This window comes from Sceloporus occidentalis, unplaced genomic scaffold (assembly GCF_023333645.1).
Source record: "Sceloporus occidentalis isolate IW3139 unplaced genomic scaffold, rSceOcc1.0.p SCAF_42, whole genome shotgun sequence".
NCBI lineage: Eukaryota > Metazoa > Chordata > Lepidosauria > Squamata > Phrynosomatidae > Sceloporus > Sceloporus occidentalis.
The window spans coordinates 1,478,227-1,500,370 of NW_028317022.1; the positions used below are offsets into that span (position 1 = coordinate 1,478,227).

Below are 22,144 nucleotides of genomic sequence, written 5' to 3' on the forward strand. Positions count from 1 at the left end.
GCCAAGGCATGAGTTGACCTATCTGGGCCTCTGTATGTATATATTTGTGTAGTCTTTGATACAGGGGCATACATGATACTCTTCAGTCCTTGGCCACAAATTAAATGAGTAGATAACATCACCAGAGCAGGGCCTTCAGTGTCATAAAATATACTGGGACATCTGCTCTAAAATGGGTTATTCAGGGCACAGCATCATAAAATCACATGTTGAGAATATAAATATATATTTAAAATATTTAAAGATGTGTTCCTGTCATGAGTTACTAGAATGGCTACCTTGCAAGCAATTAAACCCAGCATAATTGGTGCCCAGATATTCACAAAATATGGGGAATGTGATTGAAAAATTATTGAGGTGTTCTGTAAATTGCATGACTGGGTAAGCCTTATGTATTTTTCTCGTGAAATCTTCACTGGTGTCCCTGACATGTCTGATTGGGCCATAAACTGTCAGGCCAAACTTCTGATTCCCCCAGGTAACCCAGGGGTTATCTTTATAATATTGGTCTTGGAGAATACAAAGCTCAAATATGTGGAGTAAAAAGGGATCAGGTGGTGACCAGTAATGTTAAGAGCAGGAAAGGGTCTAACCGAATCAAAAGGGATACTCAGAAACCTAGTATTTGACAACAAATAGGAATCATTCAGCCCATCTAGTGTGCTCGTTTTTCCAGGCCTAGAGACTCTGAACCTTAATCAGTTATTGATCTTTTCTTAAATTCAAAAAGATTTTGTGCCTATTTCGTGCATATTTAAATATCATCATTGTATTAGCATCCACTACTCCTGATTGGAGACTTTCCATTCATCTACCACTGTCTTGGTAAAGTAAACCTCCTGGACTATGTAAATCGTGGCACAGCTCTGAACAACCCTGACAACCATGTCATAGGCATTTGTCTCAAAACCCTACATAAACCTTGGAACGGAGCCCACACCAATAAACTCCATTAGAAGCTGGGTTAAACACTGTGGATACAGGTGAAGTAAAAAAAAAAGGGTCAATTCAAGGACCAATAAGTGTTTACCATAGGAAAACCATGGTAATAAAAACAGGGCTGACTCCCCCTTAGAGATGTAAAATTTCTGGAAATTTTTAGGCTGTGGAAAAAAACCTCAGAATTCTTTCATGAAGCTCTTCATGCTATATTGTTTGAGCATCATATCATAAACATATTATTTATCATTGTAAAAGAACATATTCCACACTCTATTTTCTTACATTTTTCACGAAAAACTCTGCCCAGGTCTTCTCCTCTCCACTCCTCCTTATTTCACAACCATCATATGCTTGCATCATGTAACTTAGATAAAATAGTATTTCTCTATGTTCTAAACCCTGGGGAAAAGGAATTGATTAGAATGTTATGATTTCCCATAACAAAGCAGTTGTTGCCTGACCTGTGAATGTGTGTTTTTACTTTTTTTTTAACCTGCCTTAATATTTAAGGAATATATAATGTTATGCATTCTGATTTGGAATAGTACACATCCTCGTAACTTGGAAATACAAAGGTTTCCAGGGTAATATGACATGAGATATCAGATAAAGTAGCTTAACTCTTTTGGTCTTTGATTAGGCTGATTACAGAGTCTGTATATGGGCAAACTGTATGCAGGTGGTAAAATATGGAATTCATTGCCCGTTTATCTCCTGCAAAATCCAGATTTGACTTGCCTCCTGGCCCCATGACCCCATATATTATTGAGAAGGAGTTCAGAACAAAGAGAAAAGGTTATACTTGACACGCATGCCTAACTTATGGAAATATTTATTTCATAATTTTACCTCACATCTCTGTGTAGGGCACATTGTGGCTTTGCACAACTAAGTCTATACATACCAACGTGTTCCAGCATATATAATATGCTCATTAATGTTTTCCTGGCAAAGCTACATATTTGAGGTCAGACAGGAGTGAGAGGTGTGGTGGCAGGAATATATTTATTTGTGTTTGTGTAAGAATTTGTATGTATGTGCAAGGGACAGTCTATCTATATGTGGCAGAGCATTTGTATGTATATATGTGTGTGTGTGTGTAACACAACGGCAGAAGCAGTACTATGACACTCCCTCATATTCCTACACAGACTCCTCATCTGCCTGCTGGGAACATCTCTAGAGGGGGATAATTCGTATTAGTATGTAGTATTGCCATTTGGTCACCGGTGCTGCCATCTTATTAAATAGCTTGTCAAAATCAGCTGTTTTTATTGCTGTGTTTTTTGCGATATATATAAAAATATGTGAAAGAAATAAAAATTTTGCAGAACTGTCTATGATGGAGTTGTAGAATATGTAAGACCCATCAGATATTGAATACAAACATAGAAGTACACTGAAAAATCCAACTAGCAAACTCATTTCAGTCAACTCAACCATTGTTTATTTAATATACTTGAATGTCATGGATTTTAAAAAAAATTCTTAAATGCCTGATGTTTTGTTTTAGCCCTTAAAAATTATTTAAACAATTTTAATTGGTTGCTGTCATATCAACTCTTAATTTACTTGCTCTGATCTTGCATTATACTTTAAACTCTCTTCTACTACTGATTAAGGCTAGGTTTCCACTTGGGTATTTTTTGCAAAAACGCCCATAATAACGCCAATTCAGCCACACGGCGTTTCATTAGTGAAAAAACGCTGCGGCCAGATGTTAGCTGTTCTTCAATAAAAAAACGCACAATGCCATATCCACTTGGCATTTTTCTGTTTGGCGTTTTTTCAGTCCTCCATGGCGTTTTACTGTTTTTATGGGCTCGCTGGCAGTTTTTCAAAATCACAGCTTGTTGACACTGGTGTTTTTTGCAAGGAAATCTTGGCGTTTTTCTCCAATAGAAGTCTATGGGAGAGAAAAACGCCATGAAAACGCCATGTTGCCTTGGGGTTTTTCATGGCGTTTTTCCCCACAGTTACAATGCAGAGGATGGACCCAGTATCTGTGTGTCCTACGAGAAATAGGCTGGAAACAAACAGTTTCACACAAAACAAAGTTCATATTGAATTTTACACCATTTGGAACAAACATGCCATTACAAACAAACATACGCGACGCATCAACTGGATCCTGCGTGCCAAAAGCAACAGCAAACAATTTGCACCATCATTTGGGGCCAATCTTCCTAGAGGAGCAGACATTCGGAATAAAGCAGGCCTTACAAACCACAGAAAAGTGACAAAAGGGTCCGCCGGGGCATGTTTAAGTAGAACTCTACCAAGGAAATGACATCAGGAGGGGGCAGATACTTGCCATTTATGCTAATCCCTTTTAGCTGGGTGAAAATTCTAACTTGTAAAGGCTGGAAAAACTTAGGTCAAAAAAGCAATTTCCACAGAAAGGCTAAAACGCCAGGAAAAAACGCCAAAACACAGGAAAATGCAGTGGCAGTTTTCCTGGCGTTTTTCATCAAGAAAATAACGCAGGAAAAAAACCCAAGTGGAAACCTAGCCTAATAAAGTTGCTAACAGTCATGCTGTGAGTTACTGAGCCATTATTGACCATTTTCTTGTTTTTGAAAGGAAAGCTGTAAACCATGACATTGAACATGCTGTTTAGGTTAAAAGTCAACATTCTCTTCAATTTTCACAGCATACAGGGTCATGCTATCTGAAACGTTAAATGATATATAGGGTTCTGAAAGCCTCAAGTCTATTTACCACACATTCTACGGCCCCTGGTAAAAGGCAGTAAATTGCTATCAGATTCGAAATTGTATATGGCTAGGTTCACAATGCGTTATAAAGGACCAAACCTGGTGAGCTCCTGTAAGCTCCTGGGTTAGTGTACCTATTGCACTGCAGCAATGTGAAAATGGACATTTTGTGGGTAATAAGCAGTGATATTGTAGTTCTTAGGAGACGTTACACAATGGGGTTTGTTCACTAAAGTGAGAGGAGGGCTTGAAAAAGAGTTGCAGTCTCAACTCTCTTACTTTGCAATTTATTATGAAGGGACAACACTTTGATTTCTCCAGAACAATGGGCTGATTTGGCTCTGTATAATGCATGTATGGTGTATATAATATACCGGTATGTGTGTGTGTGTGTATATATATATATATATATATATATAAATGCCTAATGTATTAATATATATTAATATTAAACTCTCCCTTTAGTGAATTGACACCAATTGTTGGATACATAATTAAAAGGAAATCCTTTTTGTGCAGTAAGTACATTATTGAATACACTATTGTAGTTTAATTTGACACAGAAGGAAAATCTGTTTTTCATCTACTTTGTTCAATTAAACCTACTTTATCTGCAGACCCGAAGGCTGCTTGAACAGCACCCTGACCCGACTACTTGTGATATTGCTAAAAAAGTTGTGTTAATTTAATTATGTCCTTTGCCATATTGACTTTAATTAGGCAGAAAATCCTGCTGAGTAACTGGCACATTCAGGGTTTATTCACTACAGGGAGATTTGGAAAGGAGAGTTGTTTAACGCTATCACTTCACTATTCATTATGAGGGGCCAACAGGTGCATATTTCCCAAGTGTGAAGGAGAGACCTAGCCCTGTATAATGCTTATTCAATGTGTAAGGAGATATCCCGCTGATTTAACTATAAGTTAAGATGCTGAAACACAACTCCCCCTTCAAACTTTCCTGTCTTCTCTCCCTTAAGTGAATTAACATCATTTTATTGTTTAACACTTTTATTTGTAATAGTGATATAAGAATGTAGAACCAGAGTCTAATCACAAAATTCATGGATCATGTAAACATGAGATTAGTTTTGTTATTCTGCCTCAGAATGCCATTAGTGTAATCAGTTCTAATATTTTATTATTAGGCTTTATTTGCTGTCATTTAACGCTTTCTGACTGTTTTTGTAAATGGTTTACCTTTTCAAATACATTAGTGTACATCTTTTACTGACCTTACGCTACTAACCCAATTATTGTATTACTTCTAAACTCCATAATAATACAAATCTTTAATCTGTTTGCCATTGATTAAAAAAATCTGGGTTTTGTTGGGAATTAAGTTAAAAGAAGGTTGATGATTATAATTAACACAGAATCAATCAATCCTTGATATTTGTAGTAATATGCCTGAATCATATGGATGAGTAATCCTGCAGGAGTATAATAAAAGGAGAGTGGAGCTGGATTCGGCAATATGATAATTAGAAAACCGCAGCAGTGACCTAACTATAAACCTGACATAATTCAGTGTCATTTTGGTGGGCTTAACAGATCAGAGTAGGGAATATTCTGCAAGAGAGGGAGGTTGTGAAACCTGAACTTTCAACATGTAAATATGCTGTTCCCCGCATTTTAAAATCTAAAGATGGCAAAGCATTAGACAGGTTTGCTATGAACTTGTACTTTAATACAAGCAGCTTACCCATAAAGTGAATCGTTTTTTTACGTGCATTGATGCATGAAGATGTAACATGAAACAGAATAATTTACTATTAGTCCTTAATCTCTATTTTGGTTTGTAAAACCAGTAATGAAAGTGGGCTGATTGTACACCTCAAGTTATGACGTGCCATGCCTCATCTGTGTTTCACCACTAATCTCATAATAACAGAATATGAAAATGTATTCCTTGTAGCCCAGTGGCACAGACATGCGATTGAACCTGCTTGCTCTTTAATTAACGGTGTTGGTCATTTTTTATTGGGTCAAACATAGTTTTTCCTTGAACACTCACAGAGAAATGATTCACATCTAGATTTCCTTAGACCCATTCATGTTCCCTTTCACAGGATGTTTGATTATATTTGATCAGCATAAGGTGCCCGTCTTCTGTCTATCTTTCCTCTATTCATGACTTTCTATTCCTTCCCTCTTCTCTTTCTGTCTTCTTTCTCTTTTTCTTGGTTTGCTTCCTTCCTCTCTTGTGTCTCCCTCTATCTCTGTACTTTCTCCCCCCCCCCATTCCCCTGTATGGCAGCCCCTCTCCTTTTCCACTCAACATCATGTGACATCACCTCTGTCCTGGTTACATTAATTCCATGCTGGTCTAAATATGGGACCTGGTGGCTTTATGTGGAACTGCATACAAAATGTTTTGCATACAATTATTTTACAGCCCTGGCGAGGACCATACAGCTACCAGATGCTGGTGTTTGTTCCTGCATATTTGTCCTCTCTGCCCTGTGCCACCCTGCTGCCCAAGTAGTATTTACATATGTTGTATAAATAATGTGTGCGTGGCGTTTTATGTTTTTCCTAGACTACTACATTTATTTTACTTTGTGTGATGTCCTCAGACAAGCCTGAGCTATCTGAACACACTTTTGTCCCAAAGAAGGCTTCATATAAATTTAAGCATTCAAAGCAGCTGGAGACAAATATCTACCAAGAAGGAGGTAATTGCCCATAGAAGCCAAGATTCAGCTAGAACCTATGCCAGGTTACGAGATAAACCTCCAAACCTTCCTTTAGAAAGCGTTCCTTTATGGTAGTTATAAATTTGACTTTTGCTGTTATGCATCAGAAGAGGTGCAGTCTCAGACAGGTGATAAAGTTACTAGGGCTAATTACATCTGCAAGATATGCGGAACCTTGGGCTCTGTTGCCTATACAATGGCTTCCCGCTATTGGGCCATCCCTGTATCATCAGTCTTTTCAACTGATGCCAGCTTAAAAGGATGGGGCTGTTATAGAGACAAAATGTCTTCAAGACACATGTCTTCAGAGAATTCCCTGCCTGTAAATCTCCTGGAGCTTTTGGAAGGCTCTCTTTTCATGGGAAAGGCTGTTATAATCTTGTTCTGAGAATTGGAGTGTAGTTGCCTACCTGAACAGGCTAGGTGACACAAGAAGACCTAATTGAGAAGATTGGCATTTAGGCCGGAAGTCATCTATCTTAACTGATTCATAGCCAATCATATCAGAGGTTTGAATAACACCAGAGCAGACTTCCTCATCAGAGAGCCAATCCTTTTTAGAGAATTAATATATTTTCCCTCAATAAGGTAGTCAAGGTCTGGGGAGGCAGTAAGACACAAGAAGGAGAATACTTCAGAGGGTTGCTACATCACCCAGAGATGGTTGTTCCAGATGAGCTATGTGTTCCCTCATTAACCGCTGATTGCTCAAACCCTGAAAAAGATCAAGGCAGAGGGGATACTAGTTGCTCTAGACTGACCCAAACGGATTTGGTATCCAGAGCTGGTCCATCTATCTGTACCAGACCCAATAAGGCAGAAGCCTATTATACCTGCAGCTTGGTGATCGGCATTATGTTCTGAGGTCTCTCTCCCAGACTAGACTGAGAGCTGTCTTTTATAGCCCTCTAATCCAACCTTAATTATTTAATTAATTTGTCCCAGATGTACTGGTCGCTTCTCTCAGTCTGTGGCTAACATAGTGAAAGTTAACTATATCATCTCAAGTTCTGTATAATATGTCACAGGGCTGTTATTTTGTTCTGTGAATTTAGAAACATGTAACAAAAACAATAATCATTTTTTAATCCAATTTATTTTTAAAAACCACACAATCTGATCTACCAATGGGAAAAGAAGCTCCTAGAACAATTGTTCAGACCTTTTGAAACTGTGGTATAGGTAGACATTGCTTTGTGGTGAATAAGAGTAAATGAAAGTCCATGTTTTCTCTTATTGTGAAAAACATAACCTTCTGAAGATGCACTTTGATGTGATCGTTCTAGTAAGCCTTCCTTCATATAACTGTCCAGAACTACAGCTTAATTCAGTGGTTGAAACCTTTCCGCATGCTAATCAAACAGTTGCACAACACATTTCCAAATATCGAGAGGAAGCTGCCCATGTTGGCATGCGTCTTTCTAAATTTTTATAGCGGTGCCTTTCATGGAAAGCTTACAGTTTGTTTGCTTATGCTTTATTGCTTGAGGCAACAAGCATGTTCCAGATAAAGAATATTATATGATCACAACTAACGTCACAATTAGTATATGTTCCGTGGGCTACATTCTTACTGGTAATCACACACTAATTTGACTTCTCCGATTTGGTTGTTATATAACTTTATAATATGGCCAAAAAATAATATCTAGTTGAAGTATTTAGACCCCTTACCTATTCTTTTTGTATTACAAGTACTAAATTAAACAAATATTTGTATATGATATATTAGTTTACATCGTTGAAACTCTATATTGTAAGGAAACTTTTGTTGGGTTAAAAAAAAACTAGGACTAGTAAAAATAAAAAAAAGAATTGTGTGTTGCCTAAAGCCTCTGTGCTCTGAAGGCACCCAGATTACACAGATTAATTATTGTAATGTGGAAACAATGAATGACCTTACTCCACCTGTAAACCAATAAAGCTTCTGTCTGATGAAAACATGAAAGCCAACTGATAAAGGATCATTGGTTGGAGATTAAAAAACAACAAATAACTTTCTATTGAAGTCAAAGATAGAGTAACAAAAAAAGTGTGTATCTCTGTGTATATATGCACACAGATTATACTTTTACAGGTGACAGTAATAACAAACACAAAAACAATAGTCTACGTTGTAATAATGTACCCTCTTTACCTAATGTATTGGTTTGTATTACCCTTTCTATATACTGGAAGTGGCGCAGAAGTTGTTGGTGCTATGTTAGTGAAGGATAATAGTCTAAATGGCCTTGTCTAGAATAGTCTAAAAATGACCCTGTCTATTATTCTCAGCTTTAATTACACTGGATATAACACACAACTGTCACACAGAAAACACTAATTACTCTCCTGTATTTAGCCACAGTCCACATTGACTTGTTTTAGAAAGTCTATGAAGCTTGTCTCTGAAAGGACTTAAATGAGTACAAAGTTATCTTTGTTTATGGCATCACCTGCCAACTTCCGGGCTCTCCGAACCAGTCCTCTGACACAGCCGACTCCATTTGACAATCACATTACCTGTGCCTTGCCCAGTCGTATCGAATGTGTTACCGGGGTTGTATCCTAGTGTGCTCTGCAATTTGTGTTCCAATGCCTCTGGTGGGTTTTGTGTTTCTTATTAACTCTAATTTAGTGCATTTATCCATGAACCCTCCTTGGTAAGATGTAAGTAGTATAATTAAGCTCAGGCTTTACAACTGTACTAAAGGGCCCCAAATAGGCCAGGAATTATGTGTACTCCTGAGTTTAGTTTGCTAAAAACAGTTTAATGTCAAAAGTCATACGGCATGGCAAGACAGAGCACAGTAACAAGACACAAGGTATTTATACCGCTTCAGCAAGGTCTCTCCCAGGCAGGGGTGGTGGACAGGGGTTTCCAGTTGTTATATCCACGTTATTTAGAAGAAGCACAAAGAAATGGGCAACGTTGTGGACTGTAGACCCAGTGGTCGGCCAGTGAAACGCTGTGCAGCAAATGAAACGCACATCATGCTTACTTCCCTAAACAATCGGAAGATGTCCAGCAGTGCCATTAACTGGCCAGTGCCGGAAAAGAGTGGGACTCTGGTACACCCATCTACTGTGCGGAGAAGTCTAGTCAGAAATGGTCTTCATTCTTAAAATGTATTCCTATTATTTTGGGGCAAAAGCTGCAAAGACTTTGCTCTATTAATATTCCATTATTACTACTACTACCCTGGCTAGGAAAATGAATAGGAAGAAAAAAGTCATGTGCAACTTGAAGCCCTTTTAATATAAAAATAGGAAGTGTTTCTTTGTACAAACAGTGCCAAAGTACCTTTTTAAAACGGAAAATTGTTTACTGAACCAAGACAGGTTTGTCTACCCTTTGCTACATTTAGCTTTGATTTTGATTATCGGAATAACCTGAGTAATGGAAGGTATTCATTGCTTGTATATGTGGGTTTACAAATGGTTGCTGTGCAATGCAGTTTTACTTACCTTTTACCTAGATTTTTGGAAAAAGTGGTACAGCTTGTGTTATTGTATGCTAGTTAGACCTTGTGATCTGAAATCATAAGGCAATACATATAGCTCAGTTAATATATATATTGTGCCTGAAAGTAAATCAGGTTCCCTGGTCCTTTATTGAAGGTTTCAGGTTGACTAAAATAGCTGACATAGAAAAACATAATTCTATAAATAATTGTTCCTAACGTCTATTTTTATCTTGATGCAACATGATTAGTTAACCCTATTTACATCCACAGTTCTGATGGATACTTTAATTAATCAGCCATATAATGATAAAATAAAGAAGTCTGATCTTTGCTGAATAGCATCTCCTTGGATCAATTATTAGATTATCTCTGCCATGTTGTTAAGTGGTTGGTTGTTTTTGATTTCTTCATGCAGTCTTTGTAAGGGTACTGGGGGAATGTAACTCCCCCTCTACAGGACAGCAAACTGCGTGTATATACTAGTTGTGTAACATTAGCACGCATGTGTGAGCTATTGTGATGTAAACTTTTAAACAATATATCTCCAAAAGATTGACAATTCAACTACATATGGTTTGTTTTAATTAATTTTGTTATGGCAAAGCATTATGATGACGATAGTTCCCATTTAACAAGACAACATTTAAGAGAGGGTAAATAATCTGTATAAATTATAACTAAATCTGGAGTTGATATGATTAATTGCTGGAGAGGAAACAAGTGAACCCGTTTTTTTTTCTGTTGTACATTGTTTATCCATTTTTTGTGCTCTGTCCCAAATGAGCCACTTGGTATGTATTTTATTCTGCATGGTCACATTCATCATGTAAACTTTTCTGATGCAAGGCTAAACAAGTATGTTTTCTTTCTCCTGTAACAACATTGTTTGGCACCATCAACATTAAAGTTTAGCCACCAAAGAAGAGCCGTTAGATGGAATTCCACAAGATAAAGGTCGTGTTTCTGTAATGAAGTCTTCCATGACTAAAAGAACACATTAATATCCGATTAGAACTATGTATATGCTCCTTTCTTTTTTTTGTACTGCAGCAAATGCATGTTCATGTTATTAACACTTTTGCTTTGTAAATGCATGGCCACATACTAGTATACACTAGAATTTCTATGTGCCTGTGTGCCCCCTCCTGATTGCCCCAGTGAGAAAACTCAGTAGAGTTTAGTACAAATATATGGTTGAGAGTCCACCTTGGGTATGTCACTGGTGGTAATTAATGTTTTTTTCAATATGGCTGCCAGAGTGCCACATTCGCTCACCCAGACTGTCTTTACTTTAGAATGCTGTACATGTACATCCGTGCACAAAGCATTCTGTTAGATGGAAGAGAAAATTGTGGGTGGGCACCTTATTTATCGTCTTTATATCTCTATGCCTGCTTCATGCCCACATGTATAATGGGAGAGGGAGGCGTTTAAATAACATTTCACATATACGCTTCCTACCCAATCAGCTTGCACCAAAAGTAAGTATACAGTTTAAATACATTTTCACTTACACATTTGATGAGCAATTGGCTAGCACAATGTATAGGGGGAAATGTACCGCCTATAAATTGATAGCTTGACATTTTTCAATGACAGATGAAACATCACCAGTACTCTTGTACGATGGAACAAAGAAGCACAGAGTATTAAAGTGTAGAGTACTTTTGGTATTTTTTTGAGATATTTCAGTTCTGTTGAGACATTGTGGTGTTGAGTTGCGTTGTGGATTTGGTTAGGCATGTGGTAGCATTACTTTAAATATACCGTAGATCATACATACATATATATATATATATATATATATATATATATATATATATATATATATATATATATATATATATATATGGCAAGGCCAACAGAAACATTTGTGCTTTCTCACCCAGGCTGGACTCAGATGCACTGCTGATATCACTGCCTATTTAATAGTTGTATATAACGCCAAGCAATGATGCTTTCTCATATAATGTGAGACGGTACATGTAGATAATATTAATTCAGTGAATAGATTTCCTTAAATGGGTTTTAATAAGCTATATCAAAAAGGGTAATTTTTGGGTAATGTAGACCTAAACTTACTGCGGTACTTAAGAGTTTACTGAATAGTCACCTATATGCTCAGATGATGACTTATAGTTAAGCACCACCAAGGAGGCGTGATGTCCTATTAATGGACTAGTTAGTCCACTCTTAAGGATGTAGCACCCAACCATAACCCCCAACATTTCATTTGTCCAGATCGGGAGACATGTTGCGAGTGAGGCAAGAGGCTTCATTTGACTAGCACCAAAAGTGGGCATAGTCGAGGCATGACCACCTGCCCTACAGAAGAGGCCACCTTGCTTAGCTATAGAGCATTGATAGGTGGTCTTGTGGGAGCTTCAGTGGGGGTCTTTTCTGCAACAACACAGACCTCCATTGATCTTACAACTCCCTTGGCCAGTCAAGGGGGATCAGAGGAGCTCCTTTACTGGCTCATTTGATCCTTCCTGTCTGCAAAAGACTGTACAGACAGGCAACTACCCAGGATAGTCCCACAAAAGTCTGTACTGTTGGGAGGTATTCCCCTCTTAAAGTGTGTGTAACTGGATATATTTGTTATGCGTTTTTCTTTCTGTACCCACCAGTCTGTTTACTGTAATAGCATATAGAGGAAATCTGATAACTACTAAACTAAAGTTTTGAAATAGGACATATTATAATCGCTTGAGAACTATACCCTCCTGCACACAAGGGAAAAAACATACTGGATGCTTGCATGTGAAACCTACTGTTTCTCATATACTGGAGATGAGTTATTAGTATCTCTATCACGCACAAGAATTTTCATAAAAGGGAGATTAAGACTGGTCACTTGGAAACAATAATTTCTTAGTCTGGTTGTATGCATTAACTTTCCAAGAACCATCTGAGATGTCATTCTTCCTTAAATTGTGAGACTTGTCTGCCTTAAGACGCCAGCTTTCAGAATACCGGTCACAGTACTAATTTATGGAGCATAGAATGTTAATTCACAATTTCCTGGTCCATTCTTGAAATTGTTCTTTTACTACACTACAAATTTATGGAAATGCAGAAAAGAAGAAGCCAGAATTAGGCCATTTTACTATAGTAATATAGAACTGGAACCACTTTTTTTATTTATTAAATAGAGTATGACAATATCCCCATAATATCAAGAATATAAAAATCTGTTATAGGGATTTAAAAAACAAACACATAATGCACAATAAAAAAAACAAGTAACCAATTTAACAATATTATGATTATAATAGCCAATAATAAATATATTTTACAGATCTGGCCCTTATATTGGTCTTTTCCAATTATAGGACACATCATTATACCTGGATGCATTTTGTTTGGTAAAGTTCTCCTTGTTGGCTATATATTAGTTTTTTGAGCCATAAATTTGATTAAAATTGATGCTTATACCAAGAGATTGATCACCAAATAAATGGGAAATATATCGTAATTGATCAATTAAAATGAAACAAGTAATTGATTCCTATAGTATTCAGTCTTTATGGCAATTCTTATCAATAAAGAAGTATTTTGCAGTTTCCTTTTTTTAAACGGTTCTACTTTTTGCATGATGTTTTCAGGCAGCTACATATTAATCATTTGTACAGGTTTTAGTACTGTCATCTTAGAGCAGTCTATGTATATATTATATATACACCTGAGCTTGATCTGCTGCTAGGTACACAGAACAGTGGATCAGTCTTTGACTGATGAAAACCTATAGAGGATTTCCTTATAGGGCCCTGCAATTTTTTACATTTTTGTGGTTGAATTGAATCTTGACCAAAAATTTGAATAGGAATCATATCTACCATTGGAAAAATGTAATGCATTGTTTTACACTCTTAAACATATAGTTATGGTGGGTAAAGGTGATGGAAAAATTAAGGAGATAGCAGAAGCATTATTAAGCACTAATCTATATTCATCAGACAAGCCAGTAGGCTTGTTTTTTCCCTCAGAAATCTTGTGGTGCTGCCACAACCACAAGGGTTTCTGGGTAGGCACATGCAAATAAGGTCAGCAATGATCACGTTACACCTCTATATCCGCTTTATACATGGGCAGCCTTTAGACGGAACTTGGGAAAGAGATCACCACTGATGGACAACCGTTCCGCCCTAAATGGGACCCAACAGCATGAGGTTGTGATACTGGCTTAATACTTCAGACTTGGAGAAGCACAAGATACCAAAAACACCATATTTTTTGTTATTGGTATCTTATGCTTCTCCATTCAGTATCTCCATGGATTTACTGTGCGTAGAGGGGCTGATCGATAGAGGGAGGCAGCGGCCTGTGAGACCTGAACTTCTGATGTAGACTAAAAGCAGCAGTAGCTGATTTGAAAAATGTTATTTTTGCAGGGCCCTACTTCATAACCACTGCCATAAACAACTAATCAACTGTAGTGTTTCAGCAGGTAAAGTCACCCTAAATGTCACATGACTGAAAACAATGGCAGCTTCCAGGTCTGCAGACTAATTAAGTTTATTTGAGCAAAATGACATCACACCAACATTTCCTCAATGTGTATGCAGTGGTAAAAAAATTTTCTACTTTAATAAGTACCAGAGATTTTTATTTAAAAAATTTTTGTAATAAGTAGATTTTCTCTCTTGAGTAATGATCTGGTATTAACACTCATATGTATCATTTCTTCAAATATGCAGGCCGTTTATATGCCATGCAGACTGGGATGAAGATTGATAGCAAGTCCCCGGAGTGCCGCAAATTCTTGTCTAAGCTTATGGATCAGTTAGAAACTGTAAGTAAGCTCTTTGCATGCTTATGTATGTCTAATGTGCTTTATATGTAACAGTTTAAATGAACACATAAAACAACTGTCTGGTTTAAAGTGGATTACAAATGTATTTCTACATTTGATTCTATTGATCTATTCACTCTGCTAGCCATGATGATTTTGCCCTCTAGTACAGTACTGCGAAATAGGTTGTTTGTAATTCCATATGAAATGGCTACATTTACAGCTACAGTAATCACAGTTCTGCATAACCCACTACAAAAGGATCATAGTTTAATGATAAAACGCCCTTTGGTCTGAGCTTTGCCTATTAGGATCATTGTTATTAAACTAGGGGCAAGTAAAGGCCAAGACAGCCTTTATTGTAGTAGAATCTGGGCAGTGGTGTGGTCAAACACCGCTCCCTTGACCAGAGAAAGGAGAAACCAACTTGAAATCCAGGAAGCAGATCTTTACCTGGAGACTCTGAGTCAAACCTGAGCAGTTCCCAGGTATGATTTTTAATTTCTATGTATCGTTTTCATGCGGTACTCCTGTGTGTTTAACTTGGTGTATACTATTGACTCTCACATATGAAATATTGATATTCGTGTTACTGTTACCAGAAGGCTTTTTCCCTCAGTAATCTTGTGCTGCTGCCACAATCACAGGTCATTCTGCGTAAGCACATGCTAATGAGGTCAACAATGATCACAATCCGCCTCTATATCCACTTTGTACATGGATCCCTTGAGAGCAAATGTGCGCTGTACCACAGCCTTTAGACAGAACTTGGGAAAGAGGTCCAATAGCCAGATCACCACTGATGGACAGCTGTTTCGTCCTTAATGGGACTCGTCAGCATGAGGTTGTGATATTGGCTTAATATTTGAGGCTTGGAGAAGCACAAGATACCAAAAACACCATAATTTTTGTTATTGGTATCTAGTGCTTCTCTATGCATTTACTGCATGTGGAGGGACTGATCGATCAATGAGAATTGAACGTTTCAAATCTTTAAAGACATTTTGATGTAGACTAAAATAAGCAGTAGCGATTCGATTTGAAAAATTACATTTTTGCAGGGCCCTACTTCATAAGCACTGCCATGCATTGGTGTTACTGTTACCGCTTGGGGAGTTACTGAAATAGATTATTTCTGGCACTAAAGATTTAGCCTGTTCTCTAATTCATAGTCCTAAATGCTGTCACAATTTTGCCAATATCTTGGCCTTGGACATTCAATTTTTGCTAACTATGGTGTGTATAATATCCTACCCCTCCCCAAGTATTATAGATTTTTGCAATATGTTACAAAATCCTTTCAGTCAAATGTGAAATCTGATTCTGGTATTGAGAATTTATAGTTGTGCCGACTTGGTGAACAATTCGCAATGTATGTTGGCATTTTATTTTCTGTGGTTTTTTTTTCTCCCATATGCCACTTTTACTATTAGGTGTGTTTTAAAAAGTGCTGATTGAGATGTAGTCCACACTTCAATTAGCACGTTCCAGATAACCACATGGTTCAGTTATAATCGGGATTATCCAGTACATCATGGTCATAATGACCTTGTTCTTTCACCATTTGCTCACCGCTTTTTTTTCTCCGTGTTCCATCTTTGTTTGGTGGCTGTTGAAAAGCTTTGTAGAAAGTGACGTGCCGAAAGGCACTTGTCCTGTCAGAACATCAATAGCTAAATGAAGTACATACTTTGCCCTGAAATGAAAAGTTCCTTTAACAATAACCATCTGGATACACATTGCTTTGTCTTTCGTTACTCATTTAGAAGGTTTTGTTGACTTTTGTTTTATTTTTCGACAGCTAGTTAAACTGCCTGCCTTGAGAACAAATCCTAATTGCCTCTAACAACACGGAAAACACAGTGTGGTGGTTACGTTTGTAAACTTATGTGTGAAAAGGGAAAGTAATTACTGATAATTTAATTTTTATTAGAAACAAACCTGCCAGTCAGGTGTTTTTGAGAAGGAAAACAGGCTTCTACTAAACCACAAAAATCAATGAGTTTGTTGATTTAACAGATTTAGTGTATAATGGCGTAAGTACTAAACTCTAGATGGGACTCTAATGTAGATGTTTCAGTTAGCTATATTTAGTGTTTTAAGTATCTCCTTCCATGAAATCCTGACTATTTCTAAGCATGTGTAGTTCAGACCAGTGTTTAAAAATTGAACCCTCCAGGTCTAGTAGTCTCGTTGCGGGATTGTGTCATCTTATTCAGCAGCTGTATGTAGTTGATGCCAGCAAGATCGTAGCTGTGACCACTGAGCCACAAGAGAAAAATAAAATCTCCTGATAACCAGTTGTTTAATTCATGTGCATACACTGGTTACATTGAATGGTATACACTCACTGGTCACTTTATTAGGTACATATTGCTAGTACCTGGTTGGACCCCCTTTTGCTTTCAGAACTGCCTTCATTCTTTGTGGCATACTTTGTACAAGGGGCTGGAAACATTCCTCAGAGTTTTTGGTCCCTTTTGGACATAATGTCATCCCACAGTTGCTGCAAATTTGTTGGCTCCACATCCACAATGCAAATCTCCCTTTCACCACATCTCAAAGGTGCTCTATTTGATTGAGATCTGGTGACTGTGGAGGCTTTTGGAGTAAAGTGAATTCATTATCATGTTCAAGAAACCAGTTGGAGATGATGTGAGCTTTGTGTGCATTATCCTGCTAGAAGTAGCCATCAGAAGATGGGCACACTGTGGTCATGAAGGGATGGAAATGGTCAGCAACAATACTCAGGTAGGCTGTCACATTTAAATGATGCTCAATTGGTACTAAGGGGCCCAAACTCTGCCAAGGAAATGTCCCCCACACCAATACACCACCACCATCTGAACCGTTGATACAAGGCAGGATGGATCCATGCTTTCATGTTGTTATGCCAAAGTCTGGCACTGCCATCTGAATGTCTCATCTGGAATCGAGACCCATAAGACCAAGCAACATTCTTCCAGTCTTCCATGGTCCGATTTTGTGAGCTTGTGCGAATTGTAGCTTCGGTTTCCTGTTCTTAGCTGACAGGAGTGGCTCCCGGTGTGGTCTTCTGCTGCTGTAGCCCATCTGCTTCAAGGTTTGATGTGTTGTGCGTTCAAAGATGGTATTTTGCATACCTTGGTTGCAATCTCGAACCTGTCTGCCCATTCTCCTCTGACCTCTGACATCAACAAGGCATTTTCATCCACACAGCTGCCGCTTACTGTTTGTTTTTTCTGACCATTCTTTGTAAACCGTAGAGATGGTTGTATGTGAAAATCCCAGTAGATCAGCAGTTTATGAAATTCGGACCAGCCCGTCTGGGACCAACATTCATGCCACGTTCAAAGTCACTTAAATCCATTTTCTTCCCCATTCTGATGCTCGGTTTGAACTTCAGCAAGTTGTCTTGACCACATCTACATGCCTTAATGCATTGAGTTGCTGCCATGTGATTGGCTGATTAGCTATTTGTGTAAACAAGCAGTTGAACAGGTGTACCTAATAAAGTGGCATAACATAACATATAACATACACACCCATAACCCAATCCATATCCATTGTGCGCTGCTATCCACTTCTTTGAGAGTCTGAAAGGTCTTTCTAGTGTCAAGGCATTGTGGGTTTGAAATGTAATTATACCTGTAGTCCCTGCATCTCATTTCACCCGAATGTTACTCATATTCATGTTTTCAGAATGCCGATGTACCATCTGTTTACCATGAATGTCAACATACCGCTTTTTAATATTTTATTTTTACAAAGATATTTGGTAACATGGCTGCTTGGGTGTAACTTGTGACCTCCTTTCTATGTTCCTTAGCTTGTTTTGTGCATGTTCTGTATTACTAATTTCTGTTGAAGTACCTCTAGATAGAATTGTTTGGTATGTCTCCATTTCCCTTTTTGCAAGTTCTGTATTTCTCCATATACTGTTAGTTGAAAAAACACAACTTATTTTCCTCATTCAAATGTTTTATTGAACCATCAGTATACACTTCCTTTGAAAAGTTCCCCTGTTAATGTGGAATACTCTATTTAGGTGAAATTCTTATAGATATTTTTTGCTTTTGGTTGTCGGAATAATTTATTGTGTTACTTACAACCTCTGAGATATCCACATGGTTTCAGAAGAATACTTTAAGTAAGTACAAAAGGCATCAGACTTCCACATGTGGAGTATATCTTTCGGCACTTAAGTAAATAGTTAGCTATTTCCCTTGATATACATGTCAGCATAGTACAACAACAGTATCAATGACTGCGATCATCACTGATAAAATCAATTTTAGTTCAGTTTAATCATTGATATAATAATTACCAGGTGTATCTTGACAACGTTGGTAACAGATTTGCACAGCTCTATAAGATGAGTATTCATACTTTTTTTTTTTGTTTGTTTTGTTATTCTTTTATTAATATCGGTCCCAGCTCCTGTGTCATCACCCGTGGCTAGTGTTCTGTTGTCACTGTTGGAGTAAGAATTGGGTGCATGCATAGTACACCCAGAAGTTCTTGAAAGAAAACGATATCAGTGGTGTTTGTAAGTGAAACGCTGCTCATTTAGCTCATTAAAAACCACTGAGTAGGCAAATCTGGGTTTAAACAGTAATATTATAGTAAATCAATAGTGTTCCGATATTTGAGTGACATACTGTCTTCACTGGTGTGTCTATCATTCAAAATGCAGTACTCGAAAGCATACCTGTTCATTTTTGAAACAATGTACTCGTTCTTCGTTACTACTTTTCATTTCTAATTTTGTGACGTGCTTTGCAGCACCATAGATGCCGCTGTTTTGTTCCATCGTTACCATATCAAAGTACTGTTTGCATAAACTATCCATGATAAATAAACAAGCCTGTTTTAGAAATAGGATTCAAAGTAGAGTAGCAGGGGTTCTGTAGAACAAAGAGTAACTGGGTTAGTGGAGATTGCAGAAGTATGGGTCTTACCATGGACCTATTCAAATCCACTGGATGTGGTGTAATAAAGCATTTGCATTTCACACAGAATTTTGGCAGCTAGCTACCTTGTCACGGGGCTCCTAAATCCATCTGCATTGCCAGATTGTAACCTTTTTAATAATATAACATGTGTTTGAGAAACAAAAAGGTGGTTTCCATCCAGTTTTGTTTGACTGCTTTCTTTGAAGCATATAAATATTTATACCTTATCCCGATCCTTGTTTACATTTCAACTTCTCAAATTCCCTATGCAATACTTTTCTCCTACAGGATGGACCGGCCAGGTGTGCTTAATGCTTAGTTAAATCAATCATTTCCGTGCATTAACTATGCATTATACAGGGCCAGCTTGGTTCTTCTTGAAGAGATGCTCACCAGGGTTGGCTTGCCTTACAGCCAGTATTTACCTTTTATCTTGGGTCAGGCCTACGGCAGTACCTCCTCCATGGCCACTATCATCACTACAGCTATCCTATCCATTAACTTGCATATGTTGGCTGGAGCAGTCCCTTTAAATTTTCATGTTGTCACCTTTAGAAGTGCGTGGAGGGATTCTGCAGAATTCCCCGTATGCACTTACCACTTTTCTTTGCCCCCCAGCTCCTAGGCTTGTAGGGGGCCCACTAGGCATTAATCATATGCATCATATGCTTTAACTGCAAAATCAGCAGCAACCCTGAGTACAGTTTTATGCTATGTCTTTAGTTAATGGGATGAGTATTCCAAAAGTCTCTCTTAATTGTACCCAGTCAAAACTAATCTGTGTGCACTAGTTTTGGGTAGGGCCCTCATATCTCCTACATCATATCTTTTCTTTTGTGAACACTAATGAGGTCAGTGTCCTCTAGCTTGGTGTGGCCTAAATATGCAGATCCACCCCAAGTAATCCCAATGAAATGAATCATTAGGGACAGGGTGTATCTTCCGACTATCGATATTAGTGAGCAAATGGGCCAGAAATGACTAATTTGGTGACACAATGAAATATATCTGGAAAGACCAATACATTCCGTGGTTTGAAATCCATTATACGTTATTTAATTGTACAGAGCTGTTGCATATGATGGTGCAATAACACAGTTTTATAGAACAAAGTGCTTTGTAAAAAAAACACTACTGTTATGAGATGCATTGTAAAGCCCATCAGCTTCGTTGGCCATACGTTTATCTGTACACAAGGCTGTCCACAAAAGGGGAAAGTGACTTTAAACAATGCAGTTTGAAAATATTAACTTGCTGTAGAGGTTTTAAGTGGTAGGTTGTACACAGTGTCTCTTACATCAGTAGTGGGGACGTTAATGGAATGGTGTAGCCTTCCAGCAGAAGTGGTTAATACAGTGAAGGCGTTTAAACACGCATGGGATAGGCATAAAGCTAAGTTAGATATAAGATAATGCCAGGGACTAAAGAAAGTATTCAGAGTTTGGGCAGACTATATGTGCCGTCACTTTCTAGGTGTCTATACGGGGACAGTATACCTGTGTACACAGAAGAAAAAGAGAGAGAATTTTAGAGCAAACTCCAAGGATTCTCTTGGTCACAATGGTCAGCAAAACAATGGTTAGCAGAGCATTACGGGATATGTAGTTTCAAAAGATCTGGACCTTTAGCTGTTGCCCCCCTGCTTTAGATATTTTTTGAGAAGTATTTTTTAAAGCAGTTCTTATGCTCTAATAATGCATTAAAAAATGTAACAAACGTTTTATGGAGCCCTGCCTAATAAATTGTTTGATCTACTCACATACAAATTGGAGGAAACCGTTAATTATAAACTTGCCCATCGTACCCAATACATAACACTGCTTTTTAGTTTTTATGAGATACTTAAAATGTAAATGCAACCATTGGTTCTCAATGGGACGAATGTTAGAATCTGTTTAGCTGTTGATAGCAACAAATTGTGTAATTAGTTGCTATATTTTATCATGGGAAGTTCCTGGCCTACTCAACCTCAATGTACAGTAGGTGTTCCTAAGAAAGAAGAGTACATGGTTGCAAACTCTGCGTATGACAAATTGAGTTATATGGTATAGACTCTAGGTACTAAGTAATCTGTAGCGTGGTTTTCTGAGGTTTTCCCCAGGAGAGCTTTAATATGTTTGAGCAGAGTAAGACTATAAAGGTCTTCTGATGGCACCTAATTCTCAAACTTAATTTAACTGTACGTTCCCGTAACAAAAAAGACTGATCTAGAGAACGTGATTATCATTAGGTCACAGCATCTTTGCTTTCCTCTCCCATAAACCCCTTAAAAAAGGCCATTGGGGACCCAAGCCCACCTAGTCTATCTTATGGCAACACCGTCTCTCGCAAAGAACATGCATGCTCATGATCCTGATCAGTGGTCTTTTTTGCTCTGTTCCATGGACTAAAATACTTTTTGGTAATCTAAAACAAACACCCACAGTTATTTTCCATGCAGGAGTTGTTTGGCTGAACACATCTCCTGGCACGTGACATACTGGTAGTCAGCTCCAGTATTGGCTCAGCGAGTGCCCCAGACTTGGGAGCCAACTAGTGCCATGAAATATCGGAACACAGCTTGGTAGGCACACTTTTCCGTAAAACTTTAGACAATGCGTATGAAAGTACT

General features: G+C 37.9%; 1 protein-coding gene across 1 annotated transcript in view; it reads left to right on the forward strand.

Annotated features, from left to right (window-relative positions):
- Positions 1-22,144, forward strand: part of LOC149289865 (vacuolar protein sorting-associated protein VTA1 homolog) — a 99,497-nt gene that overhangs the window by 13,242 nt on the left and 64,111 nt on the right. The window contains exon 2 of the mRNA XM_089490165.1: positions 14,505-14,599. Coding sequence (XP_089346291.1) covers positions 14,505-14,599 — 95 coding nt within the window. The remainder of the gene's footprint in view (positions 1-14,504; positions 14,600-22,144) is intronic.